The sequence below is a fragment of the Nematolebias whitei genome, chromosome 22, assembly GCF_014905685.2.
Source record: "Nematolebias whitei isolate Nwh7 chromosome 22, NemWhi1, whole genome shotgun sequence".
Classification (NCBI taxonomy): domain Eukaryota; kingdom Metazoa; phylum Chordata; class Actinopteri; order Cyprinodontiformes; family Rivulidae; genus Nematolebias; species Nematolebias whitei.
This window is the reverse complement of record NC_056519.1, coordinates 2900003-2909176: the sequence shown is the minus strand read 5'-3', so window position 1 is coordinate 2909176 and position 9174 is coordinate 2900003. Positions and strand designations below refer to the sequence as shown.

General features: G+C 42.9%; 1 protein-coding gene across 1 annotated transcript in view; it reads left to right on the top strand.

Annotated features, from left to right (window-relative positions):
- The window catches only part of dclre1c (DNA cross-link repair 1C, PSO2 homolog (S. cerevisiae)), a 20135-nt gene that overhangs the window by 4184 nt on the left and 6777 nt on the right, over positions 1–9174 (top strand). The window contains exons 5-15 of the mRNA XM_037696125.1: positions 2845–2900; positions 3064–3165; positions 3245–3317; positions 3444–3584; positions 5211–5312; positions 5514–5650; positions 5732–5786; positions 6585–6673; positions 6741–6838; positions 7404–7490; positions 7584–8140. Coding sequence (XP_037552053.1) covers positions 2845–2900; positions 3064–3165; positions 3245–3317; positions 3444–3584; positions 5211–5312; positions 5514–5650; positions 5732–5786; positions 6585–6673; positions 6741–6838; positions 7404–7490; positions 7584–8140 — 1497 coding nt within the window. The remainder of the gene's footprint in view (positions 1–2844; positions 2901–3063; positions 3166–3244; positions 3318–3443; positions 3585–5210; positions 5313–5513; positions 5651–5731; positions 5787–6584; positions 6674–6740; positions 6839–7403; positions 7491–7583; positions 8141–9174) is intronic.

The window sequence follows — 9174 nt, the reverse complement described above, 5'->3', positions numbered from 1 at the left end:
TGAGGACAGCAGGACATGTATGAGGACAGCAGGACATGTATGAGGACAGCAGGACATTATGAGGACAGCAGGACATTGGTGAGATGTGCTGTAGGAGTGACAGCTTCAAGGTGGAGGTGGGAGTGCATCAAGGATCAGCTCTGAGCCCCTTCTTGTTTGCTCTGGTGATGGACCGACTAACAGATGAAGTCAGAAAGGAATCCCCGTGGACTATGATGTTTGCAGATGACATTGTGATCTGTGGTGAGAACAGGAAACAGGTGGAAGAGAACTTGGAGAGGTGTAGGTATGCACTTGAAAGAAGAGGAATGAAAGTCAGCCGTAGTAAGACAGAGTACATGTGTGTGAATGAGAGGGAGGAGGTGGAACAGTGAGGCTACGAGGAGCAGAGGTCACAAAGGTGCAGGACTTCAAGGACTTGGGGTCCACTGTCCAGGAACATGGGGAGTGTGGTGAAGAGGAGAAGAAGAGAGTCCAGGCACGATGGTGTGATGGAGAAAAGTTTCAGGAGTGATTTGTGACAAAAGAGTGTCAGCAAAGATCAAAGGAAAAGTTTACAAGACAGTGGTGAGACCAGCTATGTTGTATGGTCTGGAGACAGAGACATGGACAAAAAGACAGGAGACAGAACTGGAAGTGGCAGAAATGAAGATGTTGAGGTTCTCCTTAGGAGAGACAAGGATGGAGAAGATCAGGAATGAGATCATCAGAGGTACAGCACAGGTTGAACAACTGGGAGATAAAGTTAGAGAGGACACACTGAGATGGTTTGGACATGTCCAGAGGAGGGACAGAGGTTTGGACATGTCCAGAGGAGGGACAGTGGTTTGGACACGTCAAGAGGAGGGACAGTGGGTATATTGGTAGACAGATGTTAGAAATGCAGCTGCCAGGAAAAAGACAAAGAGGAGACATCTGGATGCAGTTAGAGAGGACATGGAGGTAGTTGGAGTGAGGACAGAGTGAGGTGGAGGACAGAGTGAGGTGGAGGACAGAGTGAGGTGGAGGAGGAGGACTCGCTGTGGAGACCCCCTGAAGAGGAAAAAGCCGAAAGAAGAAGATGAAGTGTTTCACAACTTTTAGTTCGCATTTTTCTACTTTATTGGCTTTTAAGTGTTTTGCAACTTCTATCATTTAGCAACTTTTTAGCTTTCATTTTTCTTTTTAAGCTACTTTTTATTTATTTTTAGGTGTTTTGCTTTTTTTGATAGCTTTTTCTATTTTCAGTTGTTGCTAGCAGTTAGCTCCTTTCAGCAGTTTTTAAATTAGTGTTTTTCTGTATTTAAACTTTTAGCTAGCATTTTGCTACAATTCACTAGAGTTTGGTTGTAGCTAGCTTTTGGCTACTTTTGGTAATCGTTTTATTACTTTTTAGCTGGCATTTCCTTGATTAGCATTTTGCTACTTTCAACATTTTGCTGCTTTTGTTAGCTTTTAGGTGTTTTGCTTATTTTAGTTAGCATTTTGCTGTCTGTATCTTTTTGCTATTTTGCTACTTTCAGTTTTTTATTTCAGGTGGTTTTCTACTTTTAGCTATTTTCTTTCTTCAAGCTAGTGGTTTTAGCATCTTTAGCTAGCATTTTTATTGTATTTTGCATTTTTATTTTTTAAATTTCCTCCTTTAAAATTTGCTAGCATTTCACAGCTTTCAGTTAACCGTTTGCTATTTTATTTGCTTTTAACCGTTTTGCTAATTCTATAATTTAGCAACTTATTGTAGCTTTTGTTTTGCTTTTTAAGCTTTTTTTATAGCTTTTTGCTACTTTCAGTTGTTGCTAGCGGTTAGCTCCTTTCAGCAGTGTTTTACATTAGTGTTTTTCTCTGCTTAACTTCTTGCTAGCATTTAAGCTACTTTTGATAAGTGTTTTATTACTTTTACTTTTTAGCTAGCATTTTTATTTTCTTGTTTAGCATTTTGCTGCTTTTGTTAGCTTTTAGGTGTTTTGCTTATTTTAGTTAGCATTTTGCTACTTTTTATCTTTTAGCTATTTTTCTACTTTCAGTTTTTGCTTCCAGTGGTTTTGTACTTTTAGCTATCATTTTTATTTTTATTTATTTTTTCCTTTTAATGTGTTCATTCAACCTTTATTTGTACAGGTTAATCTCATTGAGCCTCAGGGACTCATTTACAAGAGAGACCTGATTTAAACAAAGTGATGACAACAGTGGACAATCATTAAATATAAAACGTATGAAATGAAAAAGTTAAAATACTATTAAAACAAATAAAAACAGCTAGGTTGTAAGGCGATGTAGAAAAGTCAAACAGAAACATGTCTGTGTTAGTTTCTGCAGGAACTGAGCAGATGTTTGAAGCCACTTAGAGGTCAAAGTTGAGAGCTTCAGATCTTTCTGCAAGATATTCCAGGAAACAGGAGCAGAGTAGCTTTTAGTTTTAGCAACAAAGTCCATGCTCAATAGTCCAGGTACACAATCCAACATTTTTCACTCAGGTCATCTGGACAGTTTCTTTTTTTGCGCTGAAACGTTTCGCCTTCAATCCAGAAGGCTTCATCAGTCTTTTCAACCAGTTTGGCACGACTGTCAACAAGGAAGAGGGCCGGCAATGGAGGAAGGGTGTACCAAAGAGACCATCTTATCACAAGCAGAACTGGTTTGTTCCACTTTTGTGTAAGCTGTTGGGGGAAGAATCAGTTTTTGTGCGTTTCCTTGACTGATGAAGCCTTCTGGATCGAAGGTGAAACGTTTCAGCACAAAAAGAAGAAACCGTCCCGATGACCTGACTGAAAAATGTTGGCTATGCTACATGTAGCTTTCAGCTCATGCTGCAGTTTTACAAACATCTTAATTTCTGTAGTTTTAATATTTGTGTTTGTTTGACAGAAAGAGGAGGTCGTGGTGACGTTGCTTCCTGCGGGTCACTGTCCCGGCTCGGTCATGTGAGTCAGAACTTTCTGAAGCTCTCCAGGATTTAAACTTTTATGCGTCTAATTAAAACTTTTAATCACAGAAGTCTGTTTGTGAGACAAAACTCAGGGCAGAAACATTTGAAACGCATTCCCATCTTCTCTCGTTGGAATGTCGGCGCTGAAATGTTCGCAGGTTCCTGTTCGAGGGTTGCCGTGGAAACGTCCTGTACACAGGTGACTTCAGGCTGGCTGTGGGAGACGCCTCCAGGATGGAGCACCTGCACTCCGGCAGCAGGCGAGTCTTGACGAGCTTCAGTTTCTCTTCGGTTTATCTACCAAACGTTTTCCTCACGGTCTTCTGCTTCGTGTCTCAGGGTGAAGGACATCCGGACCGTTTATCTGGACTCGACTTTCTACGACCCGCGGTTCTTCCAGATACCCAGTCGGGTAAAGTCCTTTACTGAATTCCCTGTGTCGTTGCAGCGGTGTCTGATTGGAACCTGGATCGTCCTGGTTTCACCTATTTTCAGTCTGTGTCCTGTACCTGCTGCTCTAACGGAGCTTTCTGAGCAGGAGGTCTGTCTGCGAGGGATTTCAGAGCTCGTCGGGAGCTGGATCAGTCAGAGTCCGCATCACGTGGTTTGGCTCAACTGTAAGGCTGCGTACGGGTACGAGTATCTGTTCACCAACCTGGGAGACGAGTTCAACACGCAGGTGAGCGTTCGCCACCGCCCAGCGGTTAACCTCCGCTCTGATCCGACCGGTCTCTGAATTATAATAACCTTTTTATTATTGTGCAAACTCGCGGTTCTAAAAGTTTAAATTGTTATTTTTTAACAGGTTTCTCTTGTAAATGAGTTCTCGAGGCTCAATGAGAACTAAATGTTCTGTTGTGACTTGGCGCTCGATATATAAATAAACTGAATTCAATTGAATTGTATAAATAAAGTTTGAATAAATCAATTTCCTAAATTTTAAGAAAACAAACATAAAAAAATGTTTATTTCTGATTTGACATGACTTTAATTCTGCTGCCTGAGTGCGCACTAAAAATGATCAAATACTCATTTTAATATATTTTTGTCACTGAATTTATACATTTCTCTAAAGTCAATATTAAATGTTTTAAATAAAAGAATGAGATGATAAAATTTCTGCTTAAACATAGAATGACTGCAAATGAGTTGAGGTTTAGCATGTTTGGTTAGACGCCATAAGTAACAAAAGGCTAACTAAAAGCTAAAGGTACTAGATCTTAGTTAAAAGTATCCAAAGTGTTAGCTTAGCAGCTAGAATTAACAAAAAGCTACCTAAAAGTTTAAGGTGTTTAACACAAGCTAAAAGTATCAAGACTCCAAACTAAAAGTTCAAAAATTTTAGCTAAGATGTTGAATACTAGCCAAAAGTGGCAAATAGCTGGCTTACAGCTAAAGGTAGTTAGCAAAAGGCTAGCCCTTTTCAGGTTTCTCTTGTAAATGAGTCCCTGAGGCTCAATGGGACTAACCTGTATAAATAAAGCTTGAATGAATAGCATGAAAGCAATGGCTAACAAAAGGCTAACTAAGAGCTAAAGGTATTATATGCTGGTTAAAAGTATCCAAAGTGTTAGCTTAGCAGCTATAATAAACAAAAGGCTAATTAAAAGTTTAAGGTATCTAACATAAACTAAATTTTCAAAAATATTAACTAAGATATTGAATACTAGCCAAAAGTGGCAAATAGCTAGCTTAAAGCTAAAGGTAGCTAGCAAAAGGTTAGCATGAAAGCAATGGATAACAAAAGGCTAACTAAAAGCTAAAGGTATTATATGCTATTTAAAAGTATCCATGTTAGCTTAGTTAGAAGCTGTAATTAACATAAGGTTAAGATAGCTAACACTAGCTAAAAATATCAAAAATACTAGCTAAGATGTTGAATACCAGCCAAAAGTATCAAACACCTAACTTAAAGCTAAAGGTAGTGAAGCCCTAGGAAAAGGTTAGCTAAAACCCATTAGATAACAAAAGGCTAACTGAACGCTAAAAGTTTTAACATGTTTGTTAAAAGTATTAAAGGCTAACTAAAAGCTGAAAGTAGCAGAATGGTAGCTAAAAGTAGCATAGACGGAATCAGAGCCAGCAGCCGACACATTTTTTCAACGAGAACAATGTTTTTGAACTGAAAGTCTAAAAGTTACAAAAAGCTAAAAGTCTGAGCTCCCGTGTCCTGACTGAGCCGAACGTTTTGACACAAGAGCAGCTAAAATGTCTCAAAGTTTGCAGAAAGAGTTGGATGAAAAACCTTCGTACAGAAAAATAAACGGGCGGCACCGACTCTGACAACGTTTGGTTTCCCCTCCAGGTCCACGTCAACAGTCTGGCCATGTTTAAGAAGATGCCAGAGATCCTGAGCTACGTCACAACCGACCGCCGCACCCAGATCCACGCCTGCCGACACCCCAAGGTTCGCCCCCACCCACAGGAAGTGTTTCTGTAACCTCAGAGAACGCCGCCACGTCTTCACAGCCGTAAACAAACCTGTAAACAAACCTGTTTACGTCCACGGCAGCCACAACTCTCGGCTGTTTTCTCTCAGTGTCGTGGTTGCGCAGGAAGTTCCACCCCCTGCAGGTGAAGTGCTGATGGGCGGTTTGTTTCTGTGCAGGACGAGGAGTTTTTTCAGGGTAACCGTCTGCCCTGCGGCTGCACGGCTGCAGACGGGACGCCTCTTCGTATCATCAGCATCAAACCGTCAACCATGTGGTTCGGAGAGAGAACCAAGAAGACCAACGTCTTGATAAAGTAGGACGTGCACGTGTGTTGTGGCAGGAAGCTGAAAACGGTTCAACGTGATGATCGAAGCTGAAACGTGTTTGTTTTTAGAACAGGAGCCAGTTCCTACAGAGCCTGCTTCAGCTTCCACTCCTCCTACTCCGAGGTAAACGGTTTATTTACCCCTGGCAACAACCAGACGCGCTTTGTTGTTCATGTTTTATTTTTATTTATTTCTTTGGTGCGATCATTAAAAACAATGACGAAGCCCAACGAGTCATTCAATGAATGATCCCATTCTCCCAGTAACCTTGAGGCAGCACCTGTTGTTATCCACCTGTCGAGGGTTTCCTAACTTTATTTCTTGCTCTTCTATGAACTGCAGCGTGTGTCCCCACAAATCTTAGACCAAAACGACCGGCTCGGCGCCGTCATGTGTGCTACTACTTTTATTGGCGTGTCGAGTTACCATGGTGACGTAATTTGCAAAAGACGCCATTTTTTCCCCGTTCAAAACACCTGATGGGACACTCCTCACACCAACCGCTGCTGTGAGGTCACATGACTTGGAGTGTGGAGGTCCATGAAGAGAACTTAGAACATCACTGTTGTAGAACTCGTTGGTGTTTGGAGCCATTTTAATTCAAGATGGCCGCCACAGCTACCTGAGAAAACACAAACTTGACTCTAACTCGGTCATTCTTTGAGATGTTGAGCTGAAATTTAGTGTTTGTTGTAACTGAGAGTGAGTTGGTGGCCGAGATGGTGCAGCGGCAGGGCAGCCGACTCGGGACACGTGTTCGATCATGTCATTGCACGTCTCGTGGTGTCTGAGCAGGACGCCCTGTCCCCAACTGCTCCTTGGGTGCTTTCAATAGCTGCCCACTGCTCCACCTGGGGGTGGATGTGTTATTATTATTATTATTATACCATAATTCTCTGATGAAAGGTTTTTTATTTTCAGATTAAAGACTTCTTGTCGTATCTTGAGCCGGTCAACATCTACCCGAGCGTCGTCCCGATCGGCCGCACGCTGCAGGAGGTCACTCAGACGTGAGTTCAGCTGTAAAACAGATTTACACCTGAACGTCTTCATGACTCGAACCCCGTTTGTGCTCAGGCTCAGGACCATGTGCAGGAAGCAGCTCGACGAGGACGCCGCCGTTTACAAACCTCTGGGAGTCCTCAAACGCAGCAGACTGAGGCGACGTTCTAACGGTAACACAAACGCTTCTTTTACGCCACAACGTGAAAAACTTGTTCTCGTTTCCTGTTCAGGCCGGAGACGAGAACAACCTTTAAACTACAAAATAAACATTTTCCAACATGAGGAATAAAGACGATGCAGACGTGATGTTTGTCAAGATTGACTGAACTCTTTAATGTCGACGAGACTTCCTGCTTAAAAAATAAATAATTTAGAAATCTTTACCAAAAAATAATTTTAAATAAAAAAATCCTGTCGGTTTTTGTTTGACATCCTTTGAATAAAAACACATTAAAGTACAATTTTATTTTATTTTTTGTACCGAACTGTGAGTTATACCTCAGGTACTAAGTGTTGAAATAAAAAAAAAATTAAATTACCCCCGCCCCACCCAAAAAAAAAAAAGTTTTCAGATTTCTTGTACCAAACTGTGAATTAATTAACTTGGGTAATGTTAAAATAACCCCCTGCTCCATGAAAAATAAAAAGGGGGGGGGGTATAATTGTTTTTCCCCCCCGACGAGTTTTTTATCTTCTCATTATATTTTTTTTACATTTGAAAATGCGTGTGTTCAGACTCTGAGAGCGACAGCGAGCTGTTTGAAGGTTTGGACCTGGTGCCGGTCAGGAAGAAGATGAACCTGAACCAGGAAGTAAAACAAGGTTCAGTTTTTGTTTGTTTGTTTGTTTGTTTGTTTGAGCAGCTTCCAGTTTATTTTATTCATTTTTAAATCGAGTTTCTTCTTCTGACTTTAGAGAAGTCGGCTGAGACGACAGCGCCCCCTGTAGTCGAGCCCTTCCCTCTGATTGACTCGGACCTGCGGTCTGTCGGTCAGAACTTTTTGGACTGCACCGAGTCCAACGGGGAGGAGGAGGAGGAGGAGGAGGAGGAGGAAGGGAAAGGAGACCAAGAAAAGGAGAACAAGGAGGCTCTGAAGTGGGAGGACTTCTTTGCAACAGAGGTGCTGAGTGACAGCCAGAACAGCCAATCACAGTCCTGCTGCTCCGTCAGAACCGCCTCCCCCTCCAGAGCGACCGGGTCGCAGACTCCAGAACTGTTCAGTGATGAAGAGGAGGACGTCAGTCTGGCTCTGTCGGCGTCGCAGTCCAACCTCGACGACACGCTCATCCTCCACCCGGAGCACGGCCACGCACACGCCCGGAACGGTCTCGTCCAATCAGAGCTCGAGGAGCTGCCGGCGTCTCAGGCCTCGTCGGACTTCGACGTCCCCTGCACCCCCGGGTCGGAGGCGCCGCGGCCCGACGAGCTGCTGCAGCTTTACAGGAAGTTGGCCTCAGGGGAGGAAGTGGTCGTCAGAGGGCGGAGCTTTACGTGAACGAGTCGGACCCAGAACCGTTTTCTACAGACGAGTGGAGGTAAGAACTGAACACACACCCGCAGGTCCAGAACCGTCAGACTGTAAAAGTTCTGATCCGTAACTTCATCTCCTGGTTCTGGATGAGTTCTGGCCCGCTCTTCTTTCCATCATTTGTTCTGCTCAGCTCTCTGAGATTCTGGACTCTGACTGGATCGTTTCTGGGTCATGGTTCTGTTGGACTCCAGAAACCTTTGGTCTACAGAGGAGTTCTGGTCCACTCAGTGACTGAAGGAGCCCGAACCATCAGCCTCCACCACCGTGCTGCAGTGCATTCTGGGTAAACATCTGTCCTCTGGTCTGGTCCAGACGTCTTATGGTTCCTTTAGATGAACCTAAGTCGTGCTGCCATGTTGTTTTTAGGGAGGAGGTCATGACCTTTGACCTGCTGACTGTAGGGTCACTGCATGGATTGACAGCTGCTCGTCTCAGATTCTTGCTGATGTCTTTCCGCCTTGGTTTTGTGTTGAGTGAGACCTGTACGCTGCTGATCCTGAGCCTCAATCTGAATTTAATCCCTCGTAACGTTCAGATTGTTTTTTTCATATTTTTGGCAAACAGAAAAACAAAAGGTGAGGTGGTTCTGAGTGGTCGGGTTGCCAGGTTTAGCTTCGAGTCTCCTTCAGTCCGGTCTTTGTCTTGTGTTGACCTGTCCAACAGATTTTACTCTTTTTCTCAGCGATCTGACACAAAAGTAAAAAAAAAAGACCAAAGAGACATTCATTTTTGTTTTTATTTATTAGTAAACGATAACGCACCAATAGTTACCAGCAGTCTGTGAGTTACTGTTTTTACATCAAATGTAACAAACATGTTCAGCTCCGGTCGAGTTTAAATCCTGAAATTTTTATTTTGTTTTTTTCAGCTCCGAGACGAAAAGCAGCCGAGTTCAGGTGAGCAGCTGGAAACAGAATTGGGTGGGGCTAATACTGATACAATGCCTTAACGTTTTATTAGCTTTGTCCCCCCCC